Raw genomic sequence first — 21,989 nt, forward strand, 5'->3', positions numbered from 1 at the left:
TCTAAAAGACATATGCATCCCTTTGTTATTGCAGCATATTATTTATAATAGCCAAGATATGGAAGCAACCTAAGTGCCCATCAATAGATGAATGGATAAAGAAGATGTGGTACACATGTACAATGGAATATTACTCAGCCATAAAAAGATTGAAATCTCTCCATTTATGATGATATGGATGGACCTAGAAGGTATTATTCTAAGTGAAATAAGTCAGACAGAGAAGGACAAATACTGTATGATTTCCCTTGTATGTGGAATCTTAAAAGACAAAACAGATAAACAAAAATAACAAACAGAAACAGAGTCATAGATACAGGGAACAAACAGGTGGTTGCCAGAAGGGAGGCATGGTGGGGTATGTTTGAAATAGGTTTGGGAAATTAAGTTACAGACTTCCAGTTACAAAATAAATGAGTCACAGGATGAAATGTACAGTGTGGGGAATATAGTCGACAGTAATGTAATATCTTTGTAAGTTGACAGATGGTAACTAGACTTATTGTATAGGCAGGGCCTACTGACATCAGTGTTAGTCTTAATTAGCTGGATCTTATAAGCTGTACCTTTTGACCACCTTCATCCATTTCTCCCTCCCCTTAGACCCCACCTCTGGTAACCACAAATCTGATCTGTCGTTTTTTTTTAAATATCTGTTTATTTATTTGGTTGCATTGGGTCTTAGTTGCAGCATGTGGGATCTTTCATTGCGGCACACGGGCTTCTGTCTTGTTGTGGCATGGGGCTCTAGAGCACGTGGACTTAGTTGCCTCACTGCATATGGGATCTTAGTTCCCTGACCTGGGATTGAACCTGCATCCCTTGCATTGGAAGGCAGATTCTTAACCACTGGACCACCAAGGAAGTCCCTGATCTGTTTTACTTCGTCTCACAATGAGCATTCCTACATGGAGTGATGTGAGCAATAGTGTGTGAGATGTAGTTGTTGGAGTAGCTCTCAGCTTAGGCCGGTTACTCATTTTCACAAGATGAGTAGAGAAATGCCATTTGAAAAATGACAGGAAAGCTACCTCTAATTTCTCCATTCCATTCCCTGCCTCCACTTCCTATTTCTGTTCCTTCTTGCTCATGTTATCCAACCCACCATCCTCCCCTGTCTCCTCAATCTTTTAGCCCTCAGTCTACTTCTCAGCACTGTCCACCTCTTTCAGCTTTATGCTGTACCTGTTTCCCTCTTCTGACGAGTGTCATCCCTTTCTGCCACCCTTCCTTCAGGATTTTTGTTCCCAGCTCTTCCCCTATTCCTTCCAGACTGTCCACTTGCTGCCCTGTTCCTCTTGCTCCCCTTTCTTTTTACTCCTTTATCTTTGCCCCTACTCCTCCTCCTAGCTTCTTCCTAGTCCCTTGTACTCTGGTCCTAATCAGAACTCCAGCCACCCCCAATCAGATCTGGAGATTCACAGATAACATATTTGAGAGATGATTTATCTACTAGTAGGATAGATCTGGTGCGGTTCAGAATTGCCAGGATGGTGGATTCCCAGAAGTGTGACCTGGTGAACATAGGGAATTCAAGATGATGTCCAAACAACATTTAGATTGAACAGTAAGCTTGTTTATTTACAGGACCTCTTTTCTATGATGGTGTTTTCAGCTATGACCAGATCCTGGTTATCTTGCTACTTACTATCTGTATTTTGCCTTCTGATTGTCTTACTACTGTCTTTATTTTTTCTTCATCCTCATCAGTCCTCTTCAGATGCCAGAGACACCTTTAACAAGTTCCTCTTCTAGAGAGTCTGTTTGTTCCTATCCTCTCCTGCCTGATCAGCCAGCCTGCATAATTCTCTACATTTGTAATTGGCTTCTTTATGAAACTTCATCTGTTACCACAAAGCAAACAGCAAGACCAGTGACAGAGAAGGTAGAGGAGAGTGAGGAGTGGAAAGCATCTAATCTGATCTCTAGGAGGATAAGTCTATTGATCTACCCTGGGTTAGAGTGAGTGCAAGAATGGGTGACTCCTGAGAACTCACAAGGGCCCAAGGCCCATATTGTAGACAGATGAGGACTCAAGGTTTTTTGGTCTGGTTCCTCTAAGACTCCATCTTTTCCTGCATCCTATGATTTTAGAACCTTGCCAGGGACTTTCTGCCCTTGTTCTGCCTTGTCAGGGACATTCTCCTGCAAAAATGGGGGACGGGGGGCTCCATTGTGTTCTCATCAAAGCTCTGAAGGTTGAGCCTCTCAGTCAGTTGCTTATACCCCAGAATGTGGAAAGTAGCAGAGTCTAGAAGGCAAGGACCTGTCCAGATCCTACCTAGATGATAGCATCAGATGAACAGATAATTTATTTTTTTAGAAAGTGCTCTTCTCAAACTGATATGTAAATTCAATGCAATCTCAGTCAAAATCCTGACAGATATTTTTGAGGAACTTCACAGGTAATTTATATGGAATGGCAAAGGACCAGGAATAGCTAAGACTGTCTTAAAAACTGTTAGGAACAATTTCCCTACCAGATATCAGGACTTATTACAAAAATTACAGTAATTAAGATTGTGTAGATGAATAAACAGGTGACATGGAATAGAGTCTAGAAACAGATTCACACATATGTGGACACTTCATATAAGACAAAAGGATCATAGCAGAACAGGGGGATAGGACTATCTTTTCAATAAATTGGTTCTGGGTCAACTGGATACTCATATGGAAAAAATGAAACTAGATTCCTACCTCATACTACACTCAAAAATCAATTTCAGGTAGACAAAGATCTAAATGTGAAAGGGTAAACACAATACATTTTCTAGAATTCCAGTGGTCATGCTATTGAACGCTTGAAATGTGCTATTAAGTGTAAAACTTGCACTGGATTTCAAAACACTTAGTGTGACAAAACAATAAAATATCTCAGTAATTTTTATTGAAATGTTGAAATGATACTAATTTGAATATATGGGTTAAACACAGCATTAAAGAAATTTTTTAAAAATCCAACTAAAGAAAACGTTAGGTCTAGAGGACTTCATAGTGAACTTTTCCAGTCATGAAAAGGAAGAAATAAAACCAATCTTACATCTCTGTTCCAGAGAGTATAAAATGGGGAATTCCTTCTCAACTGCTTTTGACCCAGCATAATCTTGATAACAAACTTGGAACAGAGTTTTGAAAAAAGATAACTATAGGCAGTCTTACTCATGAACTTACTTTCAAAATACTTAACTGTTAGCAAATAAAATATATTAATTAAACAAAGATGGTTTAACGTTTGAAAATAAATCAACATAAATCACCATATTGACAGAATAAAAAGAAGAAAAATTATATGATTATCTCAAGAAATCAGAAAATAATTAGTAAAATTTAACTCCCTACCACAATAAAAAGTCTCAGGAAACTAGGAACAGAAAGAAACTTCCTTAATTTGATAGACTAGCTACAAAACACTAGATGTGCATTGTACTTGATGGTGAAATGTTGAAAGTTTTCCCCCTGAAAATGGGAATAAAGCATGGATGCCTGGTAAAAATCACTTTTCTTCAAAGCAAGATGAATAAAGATACAAAAACTGGAAAGGAAGAAAAAATACTATCGTTATTTGTAGAAAACAATACGATGTATATTGAAAATTCAAAAATCATCAATCTGTCAGATTTAATAAATGAATTTAGTAGTGTTTTTGGATATAAGACAAAATTACAGATTTAATTTTATTTCTATAAATAGCAACAATTCAATTGAAAATGAAATTTAAAGAGTGATACTATTTACAGTAGCATGAAAATACATTAAATACTTAGAAATAATTCTAATGAAAAGCTTAAGATAATAAATATGAGGATATACTGTGTTCATGGATTATATAGCTTAATTGAATTCAACAAAATCATAATCAAAATACTGGGTGATTTTTTCCTTCAGATTTGACAAGTTGTTTCCAAAATTTTTGTGCAAAAGGCAAAGAAGAGCTAAGACAATCTTAAAGAAGAATAACAAGCTGGAGAACAGATAGTAGCAAGTCAAGGTTTATTGTGAAGCTCTCATTATTAAGACAGTGTGATGTTGGCTAAGGATGGACAGGTAAACCAACTGAACAGAATAGAGTTCAGAAGTAGCCCTACCCACGCCAGATTTTTATGTAGGAGAAAAAAAAAATCTTGATCCCTACGCATACTATTCTCACATGTAACTTCTGGATTGATTGTATGTCTAAATGTAATAATGGTTTCAGAAGAAAATTTGGGAGAAAAGTTCATCAGCTTATAATAGGCAAGATGTCTTCAACAGGATTAAAAAAAACATTAATCATAAAGTAAATGACTGATCAACTGGACTACATCCTTGATTCCTGCAAGCCACTGTGTCCCAGCCCCAGCCTATTCCACACCACAGCCTACCACTAGGTCTCGGATGAATACACAGAGAAAGAGACATGACCTTGGGCTGCTTCTGGGCAGAACTGCAGATGACTGCATGGGCAACATATATGTTTGCTGTGACCACACACTCAAGGACAACAGAGCCTGGTCTAACACAACCCTCAGGGTTTCTACTTTAACAACTAGGGAACAGACCCTGCGCAGGCCCTGACAGGGCAATGACAGCAAAGAGGAGGACCTGCCCCTCACCCTGCACAGGGTCTGGACACCACAACACCAATCACACCCTCTATCAAGGGGATAACAGCCAGCACACTCTAAGGAAAGATGTGGCTGGCATCCATATCAAAACTGGCCCTCGCACCAAAAAGATTGGGCTCACTCAATCTGCATAGGGACATTCCCACATAAAAACACCCCTTCAAGACCACAGTAGATAACTGTTTCCCCTAAATTCATAGAGACAGAGAAAGTTAGGTAAAATGAAAAAGCAGAGGAGCTACTCCCACCTAAAAGAACAAGAGAAATCCCCTGAAAGAACAAATAATGAAACAGAATTCTCCAGTCTATCAGACACTGAGTTCAAAAAGGAGTTAGTAAAACTGCTAAAGGAATTAAGAAAGACTGATAGAAATGCAGATCACTGTAACAAGGAACTAGAGGCTATGAAGAGGAACCAATCAAAATTAGACAATTCACTTGCTAAGGTGAAAACCGATCTAGAAGCAATGCATAGCATATTAAATGACACAGAGCAAATAATTCATCTGAAAGATAGAATAATGGAACTCATCCAGTCAGAACAGCAGTCAGAAAGACAAATGAAAACAAATGAGGGCATCATATGAGATCTCTGGGATAATATAAAGTGTGCCAACCTATGCATAGTAGAAATTCCAGAAGAAGAGAGAGAAAAGGGATCAAAAATGTATTTGAAGAAATAATGACTGAAAACTTCCCCAGCCTAAAGAAAGAAACAGATATCCAGGTACAGGAAGTACAGAGGGTCCCAAACAAGATGAACCAAAACAGACCCACACCAAGACATGTCATAATTAAAATAGCAGAAGTTAAAGATAAGGAGAGGATTCTAAAGGCAGCAAGAGAAAAACAGTTACACGGGAATCCCCATAAGACTATCAGCTGATTTCTCTGTAGAAGCTTTGCACACCAGAAGAGAGTGGCATGATATATTCAGATTCCTGAAAGAGAAAAATTTGCAACCTAGAATACTCTATCCAGCCAGATTATCATTTAGAATAGGAGAGAGAAATAATTTCTCAGACAAGTAAAAACTAACAACATACAGCAATATTAAACCTACCCTACTCTAAATAGAAAAAAAAAAAAAGCAAGAATCTATAGGAAAGGGAAAATCACAATAGGAAAGGCAAATATATAAAATGATTGAAGATCACTTAAATAAGCAATGTAGGTTTAAAAAACAAAAAATTGTAATAGTGATTATAAGCAAAAGTGATTAACAGCAAAAGGATAAGCATCAAGATGTAAAATAGGACATCAAAATCAAAATGTGGGGGAGGGAAATATAAAAATGTAGATCATTTACAATGTGTTTGCACTTGCATGACTATCAGTTTAATGCAAGTAGGTATAGTTATAGGTCAGCATACTTGAAATCCAGGGTAACCACAAATCAAAAACATACAGTAGGTGTGGGCAGTGACTCTTCTCCCCATTGCACAGTTTGATAAGACAGCTTCTTTTGAGGGGAAGAGTGGGTGGAGTAGAAAGAAGGTTTGAGGCTCTCAGATACTCCTGAAAAAGAAGAAGCATCTCTTCATGTGATGAGGATAATGTAGTCATTGGAGCAGAGGGCTCTGGTCCCAGGATCCTTCCACACAGTGGCTTTACCAATGGACATTCATAACAACCCAGAGAAACAAAGTAGGAGAAGGAAAATGCAGAGACCAAAAGAGGAGCTCACATATAAGTCACTCCAAGGTTAAAGATGGCAGTGTAGAGAGACCCTGATCTCATCTCCTGTCATGAGCACACTGAAATCACAAGCAGAAAAATCATTGATGAAAAAGACTGGAACCTATCACAAAACATCTTCTACAGATAGAGACAAAAAGAAGAAATCACAATAAGATGGCTAGAAGAGGCGGACTCCTGATATAATCAAATCTCATACCCCCCAACTGGGTGACTCACTGGGGAATAATTGTATTGCAGAGGTTTTCCCACAGGAGTGAGGGTTCTGAGCCCCACATTGGGCTCTCCAGCCCAGGTCCAGCACTAGGAAGATAGGCCCCCAGAGCACTTGGTTTTGAAGGGCAGCAGGGCTTAAGTGCAGGAGCCCCAAAGGACTGGGGGAAATAGAGATTACACTTTTAAAGGGCGCACACAAAGCCTCACATGCACTGGGACCCAGGACAGAAGAAGTAATTTGATAGGAGCTTGGGACAAACCTATCTGCTGGTCTTGGATAGTCTCATCGAGAGGTGGGGGCAGATGCAGCTTACTCTGGGGATATAGACACTGGTGTCAGACATTTTGGGGAACATTTAGCCACCTGAACGCTGCTTCTATGGCAGCTGACATCTTGGGATCGTCCCTTAAGCTCATTAGTGCCAAGACCTGGCACCACCCAACAGCCTACAGGCTACAGTACTGGGATGCCTCAGACCAAACAACTAACTGAGCAGGGACACAGCCCAACCCATCAGCAGACAGGTTGACTCATGACCTCATGAGCCCACAGGCTCCTCTAGACATGTCCCTGGAAGCCATGCCCACCCGAGGGCCAACACCCAGCTCCACTCACAAGTGACCAGGCACCAACTCCTCCTGCCTGCAGGCCTGCACAGTCCTCTCAACCAGCCTCACCCACCAGGGGGCAGACAACAGAAGCAAGAAAACAATTTACCCTGGGACCAGTTAGGCCCTGGCCTAGCCCACCAGCAGCCCAAAGCCACCTTCAGGACACCCTGGAGCCCATACCCAACTGTGTCAGGAGTTGGCCCCACCCACCCAACATTCTCAAATGATCTCTGTGATCTCTGGGACCTGCAGCCAGACGCCAGGACAAGCTCTGCCCTCCAGTAGTGTAGTCCCAGGATCTGGCAACAGTGGATGGGCAACAGCTCCAGAATCTTTGGGACCTTGACTCCACCCATCAGTGAGCCAGCACTAGTCCTGGGGCCCCCTAGGATTCCACAGCCAGCCACCTCATGACCAGGCCCCACTAAACAGCAACCAACAGCATCCACATAAGGCAGGGCCTAGCCAGCAACCAGACTAGGGGCCAACCAAGCCTACTAGACTGCCCACAGAGCCCACCACAAGAGAAGGATCCACACAGCCCTATTAGGGGGAACCCCTAGAGCATATAACTTAGGTGACAAGACAGGAGTACCCAGCAGGGATGCATAGGATGCCTCCTGCAGAGGGCCACTTCTCCAAGATCGAGAAACCTAACTAATCCACCACATAATAAAAATACAAATAGCAACTTAGACAAAATGAGGCAGCAGAGGAATATGTTCCGGACAAAGGAACAAGATGAAACCCCAAAAGAAGAAATAAGATAGGCAGTCTACCTGAGAAAGAGTTGAGAGGAATGACCATAAAGATGGTTAAAGAATTCAGGAGGAGAATGGATGCACAGAGCAAGAAGTCAGAAGTTTGTAATAAAGAGATGGAAAATAATAAAGAACAACTAAACAGAGATGAAGAATACAATAACTGAAGTGAAAAATACACTACAAGAAGCAATAGTAGACTAAATGATTCCAAAGCATGGATTAGTGAGCTAGAAAATAGAGTAGTGGAAATCACTGCTGCTGAACAAAAGAAGGAAAAAAGAATGAAAAGAAATGAGGACAGTTTGAAAGACCTCTGGGACAATACCAAGTCCAAGTCTAGTATTTGAATTATAGGTGACCCAAAAGGAGAAGAGAAAGGGTCTGAGAACATATTAGAAGACATAATAGCTGAAAACTTTTGTAACATGGGAAAAAGAATAGTCACCCAAGTCCAGGAAGTACAGAGAGTCCTATATAGGCTTAACCCAAAGAGGAACACACCCAGACACATTGTAGTTAGAGTGACAAAAATTAAAGATAAAGAACACTAAAAGCAGCAGGGGAAAAGCAACAAATAACATACAAGGGAACTCCCATAAGGTTATCAGCTGATTTTTCAGCAGAAACTCTGCATACTCAAAAAAAGTGGCACAATATATTTAAAGTGATGAAAGGGAAAATCCTACAACCAAGAATACCCAGCAAGGCTCTCATTCAGATTTGATGGAGAAATCAAAAGCTTTACAGACAAGCAAAAGCTAAAGGAAATTCAGCATCACCAAACCAGGTTTGTAGCAAATGTTAAAGGAACTTCTCTAGGTGAAAAAGAAAAGGCCACAGCTAGAAACAAGAAAATTACAAAATGAGAAAGCTCACCAGTAAAGGCAAGCATACACTAAAGGTAGGAAATCACCCACACAGCAAGCTACTAGGAAGGTTAAAATACAAAACTAGTAAAATAATCTATATTCACAATAAGTAGTTTAGGGATACACAAAATAATTAGATGTAAAATATTATATGAAAAATAGTAATTGTGGGGGGAGGAGATTACAAATTTAGGGTATTTAAAATGCATTTGAAATGAAGAGATCAACTTAAAACAGTCATGTGCATATATGGACTGCTATACAAAAATGTCATGATAACTGCAAACCAAAAATCTATGATAGATATACACATGAAAAAAGAAAATGGAATCCAAACATAACACTAAAGATAGTCATCAAATCACAAGAGAAGATAACAAAAGAAGAAAGTGGGGGAGAAAAGACCCCCAAAACAAATCCGAAATGATTAACAAATCATGGCAATAAGAGCATACCTATTTATAATTACCTTAAATGTAAACAGATTATAGGTTCCAACCAAAAGACACAGACTGGCTGAATGAATACAAAAACAAGACACATATATATGCTGCCTACAGGAGAGTTACTTCAAATTTAGACACACACACAGACAAAGTGAGGGGATGAAAAAGGTATTCCATGCAAATGGAAATCACAAGAAAACTGGAGTAGCAATATTTATCAGAAAAAAAAAATCTTTAAAATGAAGACTGTTACAAGACCTAAAGGAGGAGACTACATGATGATCAAGGGGTCAATCCAAGAAGATGTAACAATTGTAAATATATATGCACCCAACATAGGAGCACTTCAATATATCAAATATTAACAGATATTAAAGGAACTATCAACAATACCACAATAATGGTAGGGGATTTTAACATCCAACTTATATCCATGGATGTAATCAATTAGAAACACAGGCCTTAAAATAACACATAAGACCAAATGGACTTAATTGATACATAACTAGACTGTTCCATCTGAAACCAGCAGAATACACATTCTTTTCAACTGCAACTGGAACATTCTCCAGGATAAATCATATAATTGGCCACAAAACGAGCCTAGGTACATTTAAGAAAATTGAAATCATATCAAGCATCTTTTCTGACCATAACACTATGAGACTAGAAATCAACTACAAGAAAAAAAACTGCAAAAGTCCACAAATACGTGAAAACTAAACAATATTCTACTGAACAACCAGTTTATCACTAAAGAAATCGGAGGAAATTAAAAAATACCTAGAGACGAATGAAAATGAAAACATGCTGATCCAAAACCTATTAGACATAGCAAAAGTAGTTCTAGGAGGGAAGTTTTTAGTGATGTAAGCTTACCTCAAGAAACAAGAAAAATCTCAAACAACCTAACTTTACAACTAAAGGAACTAGAGAAAGAAGAACAAACAAAACCCAAAGTTAGTAGAGGGAAAGAGATCATAAAGATCACAAAAAATAAATGAAATAGAGACTGAAAAAAAAAAAAGCAGTAGGAAAGATCAATGAAACTAAAAGCTGGTCTTTGAAAAAGATAAATAAAATTGATAAACCTTTAGCCAAACTCATCAGGAAAAAAAGGGAAAAAGTGCAAATTAATAAAATCAGAAATAAAAAAGAAGGTACAACTGACACTATAAAAATACAAAGGATCATAAGAGACTGCCATGAGCAACTATATGCCAATAAAATGGACAACCTAGAAGAAATGGACAAATTCTTAGAAAAGGTACAGTCTAAGACTGAACCAGGAAAAAAGAGAAAATATGAACAAATTACCAGTACAGAAATTGAATCAGTAATTTAAAAACTACCAACCAATAGAAGTCCAGGACCAGATGGCTTCAAAGTTGAATTCTGCCAAACATTTAGAGAATAGTTAACACCTATCCTTTTGAAACTATTCCAAAGAATTGCAGAGAAAGGAACACTTCGAACTCATTCTATGAGGCCACCATCACCCTGATACCAAAACCAGACAAAGATATCACGAAAAATGAAAATTACAGGCTATTATCACTGAAGAACATTGATGCAAAATTCCTCAACAAAATACTAACAAACTGACTCCAACAATACATTAAAAGGATCATACTCCATGATCAACTAGGATTTATCCCAGGGATGCAAGGATTTTTTGATATCCTCAAATCAATCAATGATATGCACCACATTAACAATTTGAAGAACAAAAACCATATGAACACATCAACAGATGCAGAAAAACTGTTGATGAAATTCAACATTCATTTATGATAAAAAAAAAAACAGCTCTTCAGAAAATGGGCATAGAAGGAACACACCTCAACATAATAAAGGCCATATGACAAACCCACAGCTAACATCATGCTCAGTGTTAAAAAGCTGAAAGCATTTCATCTACAGTCAGGAACAAGGATGCCCATTCTCACCACTTTTATTCAAAATACTATTAGAAGTCCTAGTCTAGCCACAGCAATCAGAGTAGACAATAAGTAAAAGGAATCCAGATTGGAAAGGAAGAAGTAAAACTGTCACTGTTTGTAGTTGATATGGTGATAAGAAAATCCTAAAGAGGCCACCAGAAAATTAGAGCTCATCAATGAATTTGGTAAAGTCATAGAATACAAAATTAACATAAAAATAAGCAAAATTAATATACAAGAATCTGTTGCATTTCTATACACTAACAATGAAATATCAGGAAGAGAAATTAAGGAAACAATCCCATTTTCCATCATATGAAAAAGAATAAAATATCCAGGAATAAACCTACTTAAGGAGGCAAAAGACCTGTTTTTGTATGGGAAGAATCAATATTGGTAAATGACCATACTACTCAAGGCAATCTACAGATTCAGTGCAATCCCTATCAAAATACCAGTGGCATTTTTCACAGAATTGGAACAAAAATTTAAAAATTAGAGTGGAAACACAAAAGACCCCAAATAGCCTAAACAATATTGAGAAAAATGGAGCTGGAGGAATCACACTCCCTGACTTCAGACTATACTAAAAAGCTACAGTAAACAAAACAGTATGGTACTGGCACAAAAGCACCCAAAGATCAATAGAACAGAATAAACCCAGAAATAAACCCACGCACTTATAGTTAGCTAATCTATGACAAAGGTGGCAAGAATATACAATAAAGAAAAGACAGTCTATTCAATAAGTGGTGCTGGGAAAACTGGACAGCTACATGGAAAAGAATGAAGTATATGAAATATAGAATATCCTGTAACACCATACACAAAAAATAAACTCAAAATGGATTAAAGACCTAAATGTAAGGCCAGACACTATAAAACTCTTAGAGGAAAACATAGGCAGGACACTCTGTGACATAAATCACAGCAAGATCTTGTTTGATCCACCTCCTAGAGTAATGAAAATAAAAACAAAAATAAACAAATGGGCACTTCCTGGTGATCCAGTGGTTAAGACTCTGCACTCCCAATGCAGGGGGCCTGGGTTCGATCCCTGGTCAGGTAATTGGATCCTGCTTGATGCAACTAAGAGCCCGCATGCTGCAACTAAAAGATCCTGTATGCCGCAACTAAAGATCCTGAATGCCGCAACTAAAGATCCTGAATGCCACAACTAAAGATCCTGCATGTGGCAACAAAGATCCCACATGCCAGAACTAAGACCTGGTGCAGCCAAATAAATAAATACTTTAAAAGAAAAAGAATATTCTCTCAACAAATAAAATGAGGCTCCTTAAAAAAAAAGAAATCCCCTAATTAAACTTAAAAGTTTTTGTACACCAAAGGAAACCATACACAAAACGAAAAGACAAGCTATGGATTGGGAGGAAATATTTGCAAATGCTACTGCTGACAAGGGATTAATTTCAAAATATACAAAGAGCTTATACACATCAATATCAAAAAAAGACATACAGCGCAATCAAAAACTGGGCAGAATCCAAGAAAGACATGCAGATGGCCAATACACACATGAAAAGATGCTCAACATCACTGGTTATCACAGAAATGGAAATTCACACTACACTGAGGTATCACCTCACACCAGTCAGAATGGTCATCATTAAATAGTCTACAAATAACAAATGCTGGAGAGGGTGTGGAGAAAAGAGAATGCACCTAAACTTTTGGTGGGAATGTAAAGTGGTGCATTCACTGTGGAAAACAGTATGGAGATTCCTTAAAAAACTAAAAATAGAGTTACTATATGATCCAGCATTCCCACTCCTGGGCATATATCCACAGAAAACTCTAATTCAAAAGGATACATGCAGGAACTTCCTTGGTGGTCCAGTAAGTAAGACTCCATGCTCCCAATGCAGGGGGCCCAGGTTCAATCCCTGGTCGGGGAACTAGATCCTGCAGGCTTGCTGCAACTAAGAGTCCACATGCCTCAACTAAGAAGTCCACACACTGCAACTAAGAAAACTGCATGCGGGCTTCCCTGGTGGTGCAGTGGTTGAGAGTCTGCCTGCCGATGCAGGGGACATGGGTTTGTGCCCCAGTCTGGGAAGATCCCACATGCCGTGGAGTGGCTAGGCCTGTGAGCCATGGCCGCTGGGCCTGCGCGTCCGGAGCCTGTGCTCTGCAACGGGAGAGGCCACAACAGTGAGAGGCCCACGTACCGCCAAAAAATAAGAAAGAAAACTGCATGCTGCAACTAAGAAACCCGCGTGCCGCAACTAAGGATCCCGCATGCTGCAATGAAGATCCCATGTGCCACAACTAAGATCCAGCATAGCCAAAATAAATAAATATTTTTTTAAAAAGAAAAACTAAAACAGAAGGATACATGCACCCCAATGTTCATAGCCACAGCATTTACAATAGCCATGGAAGCAACCTGAATGTCCATTGACAGAGAAATGGATAAAGAAAATGTGGTATATATATATACACACACACACATATACATAAAATGTGATAATACTCAGCCATAAAAAGAATGAAATAATGCCATTTGCAGCAACATGCATGGACCTAGAGATATCATACTTTAGTGAAGTAACTCAGACAAAGACATATCATAAGATATTACTTATATATGGAATCTAAAAAAGTGATATAAAGGAAGTCATTTACAAAACAGAAACCGACTCACATACATAGAAAATAAACTGAAGGTTACCAAAGGGGACAGGGATGGGGAGGGATAATTTAGGGATTGGAGATTAACACACGCACACCCTTGTCAGTTGAATCATTGCAAATATTTTCTTCCAGTCCATAGATTGTCTTTATTTTGTTGGTGATTTCTTTTGTTGTGCAAAAGCTTTTAAGTTTGATTAGGTCCCATTTGTTTGTGTTTGCTTTTATTTCTGTTGTCTTGGTAGACAGACCTAAGAACCTCTTCAAACAAAAGTCCAGGACTGGATGGCTTCACTGGGGAATTCTCCCTAACATACAAAGAAGAACTTAAATGTATCCTTTTCAAACTATTCTAAAAGACTGAAGAGGAGAGAACAGTCTCAAAGTCATTCATGAAGCCACCATCACCCTAGTAACAAAACCAGACAGAGACACTGCAGAAAAGAGAATTACAGGCAAATATCTTTGACAAATATAAATGCAAAAATTGTCAACAAAATATTAGCAAACTGGATCCAACAATACATAAAAAGGAGCATTCCATGATGAAGTTGGATTCATTCCAGGGTCACAAGGATGGTTCAATACACAAATCAATCAATATTATACACCATATTAATGAAAGCAAAGGCAAAAACCACATGATAATTTCAAAAGATGCAGAAAAATTTGACAAAATTCAATATCCATTCATGGTAAAAACTCACCAAAGTGGATTTAGAGGGAACATATTTCAACATAATAAAAGTTGCTTATGACAAACCCACAGCCAACATAATATTCAGTAGTGAAAAGCTGAAAGCCTTCCCAATAAATTCAGATTTAAGACAAGATGCCCATTCTCACCACTGTTATTCTACAGTAGTATTGCAAATCCTAGCCACAGCAATCAGACAAGAAAAATAAATAAATTTTATCCAAATTGGAAGGGCAGAACTTAAAATGTCACTATTTGCAGATGATATGATACTCTATTTTGAGTACCCTAAAGTCTCCACGTAAAACCTATTCAGTACTAATAAATGAATTCAGCGAAGTAGCAGGCTATGAGATTAATATACGGAAATCTGTTGCTTTTCTTTACACTAACAATAAAATATCAGAGAAAGTGAAAAAACAATCCCATTTAAAATCACATCAAAAAGAAAAAAGTATTGATACCTAGGAGTAAACTTAACCAAGGAGCTGAAAACTATATAACATTGATAAAGGAAATTGAAGGTAATTCAAAGAAAGGGAAAGATATCTCATGCTCTTGGATTGGAAGAATTAATATTGTTAAAATGGCCATACCCAAAGCAATCTACAGATGTAATGTGATCCCTATCAAAATATCCATGACATTTTTCACCAAACTAGAACAAATAATCGTAAAATATATATGGAACCACAAAAGACCCAGAATTGCCACAGCAATCCTGAGGAAAAAGAATAAAGCTGGAGGCATAACCCTTCCAGACTTCAGACTATATTACATAGTTATAGTAATCAAAACATTGTGGTATTTGCACAAAAAGATATTTAGATCAATGGATCTTTAGAATAGAGAGCACAGAATTTAACTCACACACCTATGGTCAGTTAACCTCTGACAAAGGAGGCAGGAATGCACAATGGAGCAATGACAGTCTCTTTAGCAAATGGTGTTGAGAAAGATGGACAGCTACATGTAAGTCACTGAAATTGGTACACTGCCTCATACCATATACAAAAATGGTTTAAAGACCTAAATTTAAGACACGACACCATAAAACTCGTAGAAGAGAACATAGGCAGAGCATTCTTAGACATAACTGATAGCAATATTTTCTTAGATCATTCTGCCAATGTAAAAGAAATAAAAGCTAAGATAAATGAATGGCACCTAATAAAACTTACAAGCTTTTGCACAGCAAAGGAAACCATAAACAAAATGAAAAGGCAACCTACCAACTGGGAGAAAATATTGGCAAATGATGCGACTGACAAGGGCTTAATTTCCATAATATACAAGCAGCTCATACAACTCAATAACAAAAAAACAAATAACCCAATCAAAAACTGGGCACAAGACCTAAACAGACATTTCTCCTAAGAAGACCTACATGTGGCCAACAGGCTCATGAAAAAATACTCACCATCACTTATTATCAGAAAGATGCAACTCAAAACCACAAAGAGATGTCACCTCACACTGGTCAGAATGGGTATCATCAAAAACTGTACAAATAATAAATGCTGGAGAGGGTGTGGAGAAAAGGGAACCCTCATACACTATTGGTGGGAAGGTAAATTGGTGTAGCCACTATTGAAAACAGTATGGCGTTTCCTTAAAAATCTAAAAATAGAGCTACCATCTGCTGCAGCAATCCCATTCCTTGGTATATATCTAGAAAAGATGAAAACTCTATTTCAAAAAGATACATGCACCCCTATGTTCATAGCAGCACTATTTACGATAGCCAAGACATGGAAACAACCCAAGGGCCCATTAACAGATGATTGGTCTAAGAATATGTAGTATAAATATACAGTGGAATATTAACTCACTCATAAAAAAGAATGAAATATTGCTATTTGCAGCAACATGGATGGACCTATAGAATATCATACTTTAGTGAAGTAAGTCAGGCATGTATCATATAATATCACTTATATGTGGAATCTAAAAAGTAATACAAATGAATTTATATACAGACACGAACTCTCAAACATAGAAAACAAACTTATTGTTACCAAAGGGGAGATAAGGAGGGGGAGGGAAGAACTAAGAATTTGGGGTTAACAGGTACAAACTACTATTTGTAAAATACATAAGGAACAAGAATGTACTGTATAGCGCAGGGAACTCTATTCAGTATCTTGTAATAACCTATAATGAAAAGTAATCTGAAATATATATATATGAAATAACTGAATCACTTTGCTATACACCTAACTCAGTACTGTGCACAGTACTTACACAATAAGTCAACTATACTTCATTTTTTAAAAAAACCCCTTTGTATCTGTCTGTCCTTCCCTCTGTCCCATTCCCTTCCTTCTACTCCTAGAAGATAACCCCTTTTTTGGTGATATATCCATGTTGATACATATGTCTTGCTAATCCCTTGACCTACTTATGAGATCCTATTGTATTATTTTTCATTTATCCTATTTTTTTTTAATTACGGTAAAAGCTCCACTGAAAGTTCTTATACATCTCCTTGTGTTTTGAATGTTTCTGCATACTTTATAATAGTTACTGTGTTTTTTGGTCATGTTAAAATTATACTGTCCTCTTAACCTTGCTTATGGTGTCATTAGTTGTATAGAAGTTTTAAATTTGGATTGTAAAATATGTTATTTCTTCTGTTTATAGATTTTACTACTTGTGTCTTTCGGCTAGAAAATGTATTTTGAGTGAGAGTATGCCAGGGACTGCTTGGAATATTGGTGAACAAAGCAGACAATAGTCTCTGCATTTTTAGAGCTTAAGAAAGCTTTCTGTATCTCAAGGTCAATAATACATTTTCCTTCAATAGTTGTTAACTTTTTAAAACATTTGGATCTTTAATCTATCTGTAATTTACTTTCCATTTAGTGTATGCTGGGATCTAATTTTATTTTTTTACCCAACACTATTAGTTGAAAAGCAGTACTTTGTCCATTTATTATAGTTATAATTCCACTTCTTTTATATACTGCATACCCATAAATACTTGAATCTATTTCTGAATTTTCTGTACTGTTCTGTTTGTTACTGTGTCTGAACCATATTGTTTTAATTACTCTAGCATTATAGTGTTTTGTCATGTAGTAGAGCAAGTTCTACCCTCGTTTTTTTTTTTTGGCCAGATTATCTTGGCTATTCTTGCACATTTACTCAAACATAGGAACTTTACCATCTGTTTAAGATCAAGTTTCATAAATTATTCTATTGGATTTCTTTTCTGGAATTGCATTGTACCTGCAGTGAATTTTAAGAAATATATACACTTATAATACTGACTGTTCCACATATGAATATGGTATAGAACCCTGTTTATTTAGATCCTTTATGTCCTTCAGTAAAGTTAATATTTTATTAAAGTTATTGCAACTTTTTTTTTGTTTTATTCTCAAGTACTACCTTTTCTTATAGTAGTGAATACCATATTTTTTCCTATCACATTTTCTGATTATTGCTGGTATTTGGGAAAGCAGCTGTTTTTTTTATGTTTGATCTTCTATCTGGTGACTTGGTGTACTCTGTTCTTAGTCCTAATAATTGGTAGATTATAGAGAGAGTTTTCTAGGTAAATGGTCAAATTGTCTGTAGATCAGAATAGTATTGTATGTTCCTTTTCAACCTTTAGATCTCCAACCCCCTGTCCCTGCAGCAGATTCCACTGATTGGAACCTTTAGTACAATGCTGAGTTTTAGCAGTGATAGTGAGCAGCCTTGTATTATTACTGAATTTCGTGCAGTGCTTCTGATGTTCCACTATGAAGAATAGTAATTGATGTAGGTTTTTGGTAGATGTTCTTTATCAATCGAGAAATTTCTTCCTATTTCTATTTTGCCAAGAGTTTTATTAGGTATGGGTGTTAAAATTTACTGAATACATTTTCGGCATCAGTTAATATAACTTTTTTTTTCTCTTTCCCTCTTTTGTAATTGCAGTGACAGATTTAAGGTTATAAAATGTTTACTTGTATTTAATTTTAAACTACTGTCAGTTTTGACTAGAAAGATGTGAGAAAACAAAATTTTAATATGCAGTATTTTCTGTTATAGAAATCTGTCTTCAAAGGAGTTGCAGGTGACACAGTAGAAAACTCAGTAGTTGACCAAAGGTAAGGTTGAATTACCAGAAAAATATTATTTTCTTAATTATGTTTAATTATTGTTAATTTTTTAGTATTAGGAATGTTTATTTTATATTCTGCTATAATTAGGTTTAAATGATCTGTCATTGAATTGACAAGGGGAAAAAAGCCAGTATTATTGTCTATAATAGTGGTTCTCAACTGAGTGATTTTTGCTTCCCTTCCCTCCCCAGATATTTGACAATGTCTGGAAACATTTTTGCTTGTCACAATTGTGGAGGGTAAGGGTGCTAGTGGCATCTAATGGGTAGAGGCCAGGAATGCTACTAAACATCCTACAGTGCACAGGTCAGCCCCCAACAACAAAAAATTATTCAGCCTAAAATATTAATTGAGCTAAGGTTGAGAACCTCTGGTTTAGGAAAAAGGCAAAGTATTGATTGCTATGGAGAAAATTAACATAAAAATTTTGATGTTTAATTTATTTCATGTTACGTATTTATTAAACTAGATTAAAAAGAATATGTATCTTTTTAACTTTGAAATTTTCTTTAGCTTTTTAGTTCCTCTTATTACTGAGTATGATAAGCATCTGGAAGAGCTAAATGGGCAGCTGAAATATTATCAGGTATGGAATCATAGCTATCAACCATTTGGTAATATTTTCTTATTAAAAAAAGAAAAAATAGACTCCCTTTCTTTACAAAAACATTGATAAGGAAGAAAATGTTTACCTGTAATCAATTTACATGTTATTTTCTGGTGTACAGCAAAGTGATTCAGTTATACACATTTACACATTTATATATGTGTGTGTGTATATATATGGATTCTTTATCAGATTCTTTTCCATTATAGGTTAGTACAAGATATTGAATCTAGTTCCCTGTGCTATACAGTAGGTCCTTGTTGTTTATCTGTTTTATATATAGTAGTGTGTATCTGTTAATCCCAAACTCTTAATTTATCCCTGCCCCCTCTTTTCCCCTTTAGTAACCATAAGTTTGTTTTCTACTTCTGTAAGTCTGTTTCTGTTTTAAGTATAATTTTTTTTTAGATTCTACATATAAATGATATCATATGATATTTGTCTTTCTCTGTCTGACCTACTTTACTTAGTATGATGATCTCTAGGACCATCCATGTTGCTGCAAATGCATTATTTCATTCTTTATGGCTGAATAATATTCCATTGTGTATATGTACACCACATCTTTTTTACCCATTCATGTGTTGATAGACACTTAGGTTGCTTCCAACTGTTGGCTATTGTAAATAGTGCAGCTCTGAACATTGGGGTGCATGTATCTTTTTGAATTAGAGTTTTTGTCTTTTCCGGATATATACCCAGGAGTGGGATTGCTGGATCATATGGTAACTCTGCTTTTAGTTTTTTAAGGAACCTCAATACTGTTTTCCAGTTTACATTCCCACCAACAGTGTAGGAAGGTTCCCTTTTCTCCACACCCTCTCCAGTATGTATTGTTTGTAGACTTTTTGATGATGGCCATTCTGACCAGTCTGAGGTGATACTTCACTGTGGTTTTGATTTGCATTTCTCTAATAATTAATGATGTTGAGCATCATTTCATGTGCCTGTTGGCCATCTGTCTGTCTTCTTTGGAGAAATGTCTATTTAGATCTTCCCCCCATTTTCTGATTGGGTGGTTGTTTTTTTGCTGTTGAGCTGTATGAGCTGTTTGTTTAAATTTTTTAATTGATAAAGAACAACAGAAAACTCTCTTTTGCACAAATGGTATTTTGCTTTTATTTTTAGGACTAGTGAGCCTAAAGTTTCTGCTGAATTCACTCTCTCAAAATTGCTATAATGACATGTGGTTTGATTGTTATAAAATGGAATATCTAGTTATCTTGGAATTAACCTATTTTAAATTTTAATTTTTTATAATTTACCTGATTCATATATGTCTTTAATCAGCTAGTTTACTAAGGTGTTTAACTTCATTCTTCCATTTGGCATTCTCCATCTAAGAGTGATTACTGGATTAATTTCAAGAGAGAGGAAGCTGTAGCAGAAAGCCTAAGGGGCAAGAATAGTTGCTACTTTTAGAGACAAAAAAGATGTTGACAGCTACTTCTTAAAACACTTGCTCACATAGATATTATTGAGTAGCAATAGCTCTTATGATTTATCTTATTGACCAGTCAAAAAATAGTATATCTTGAAAGCAGGAAAATATTGACAATAATTCTCTATATGAAAGTTTCTTCCAGAAAATGTAAATAATAGGGGAAAATTTGATGATAAGAAAGGTACTGCTGAATTTTTGTTTTTTTTCAACGATTAAATGTTTTGAAATATTTTACAGTAAAGAATCTTTAGTGTTACTGTCATGATCCACCCTGAATCCTAGTTAATGCATATACCCTACCTAATTATTTGAATAATATTTTTCAAGATACGCTGACATTTTTGCAATTTTTAAAGATCGATCTTTTAAAAATAATTACAAAATGGGGGTAATTGCTACAATAAAATCCAAACCTCTTAGTCTGCATGGCATTCAAGCAAGACCTGCCACCAGCCTTTCCAGTTTTACCTCTCATTGCATGGCTCCATGTGTGGTCAGTTCTCAGTTATCTGGTAGTGAATTCATTCATTTTGATTTAATTGTGATTCAGGCACAGCAGGGACCTGGGAAAGGTTCACCTTTCAAGCCGGCTTTGTAGTTATAATTGGCTGTTACTGTTTTCCTAGGGGAAGCTTCCTTGAGCTTCTCTAGTTGAAAGGGAGAGAGAAAGGCTTGGAGGATTGCCTGTTCCACCCTTCCCTTGCCAGGTTCACTCCAGGATTGGCTCTTCTTCTGTAGCCTGGGGTACCCAATCAAGAGTAATGGACAGATCATGAATTGATTGCAGTTTTAAGTATGATTTTACATGGCCTCCTTCCTGATCTCCACTTGCTCGTTTACTCTTACTGAGAACTGATGACTATGCCTGTGTCGTCTAATATTTTTTGCTTCTTTGCTTTTACTCATATTTCACCCTACTTGAAATGCCCTTTCTTTCCTGTTGAAATCTTGCAATCCCTTTAACCCCACAGAGAAAATTAAAAATACCTTCATTTCATTCCCTTTACAGTATATATTTTATTCGTATTGGTATTTTAGTTAGTGATTTTTTTTTTTTTTACCATCTTTCCTACTAATGTATGTGTTAGTGACCACATTGGTTTACTGTAGCAGCCTTGTATAGGGCAGAGAGTTTATACAACTAAACAAGGTGGTCAATCAGAGACTGAATGAATTATTGCTAAAGAAGATCTTTATTTGCTTTTTTCGCCATTAACATTTTACTTCTTGAAATTCAAGCACTTACATGGGCTTCACCTAAACTAAGATGAATTACGATATATATTCAAGGTCTAGGGATCATCGGATATTTCTTATAG

At 36.7% G+C, this 21,989-nt stretch overlaps 1 protein-coding gene across 2 annotated transcripts in view; it reads left to right on the top strand.

The window, feature by feature from the left end:
* SCLT1 (sodium channel and clathrin linker 1) overlaps positions 1–21,989 on the top strand; it is a 255,924-nt gene that overhangs the window by 41,997 nt on the left and 191,938 nt on the right. For both annotated transcript variants that reach the window (XM_082838635.1, XM_082838634.1), the window contains exons 3-4: positions 18,546–18,604; positions 19,133–19,205. In XM_082838635.1, the coding sequence (XP_082694761.1) occupies positions 18,546–18,604; positions 19,133–19,205 (132 nt within the window). The remainder of the gene's footprint in view (positions 1–18,545; positions 18,605–19,132; positions 19,206–21,989) is intronic.

The sequence above is a fragment of the Leucopleurus acutus genome (genome assembly GCF_964270905.1).
Source record: "Leucopleurus acutus genome assembly, chromosome: 4".
In the NCBI taxonomy this organism is placed as follows: Eukaryota; Metazoa; Chordata; class Mammalia; order Artiodactyla; family Delphinidae; genus Leucopleurus; species Leucopleurus acutus.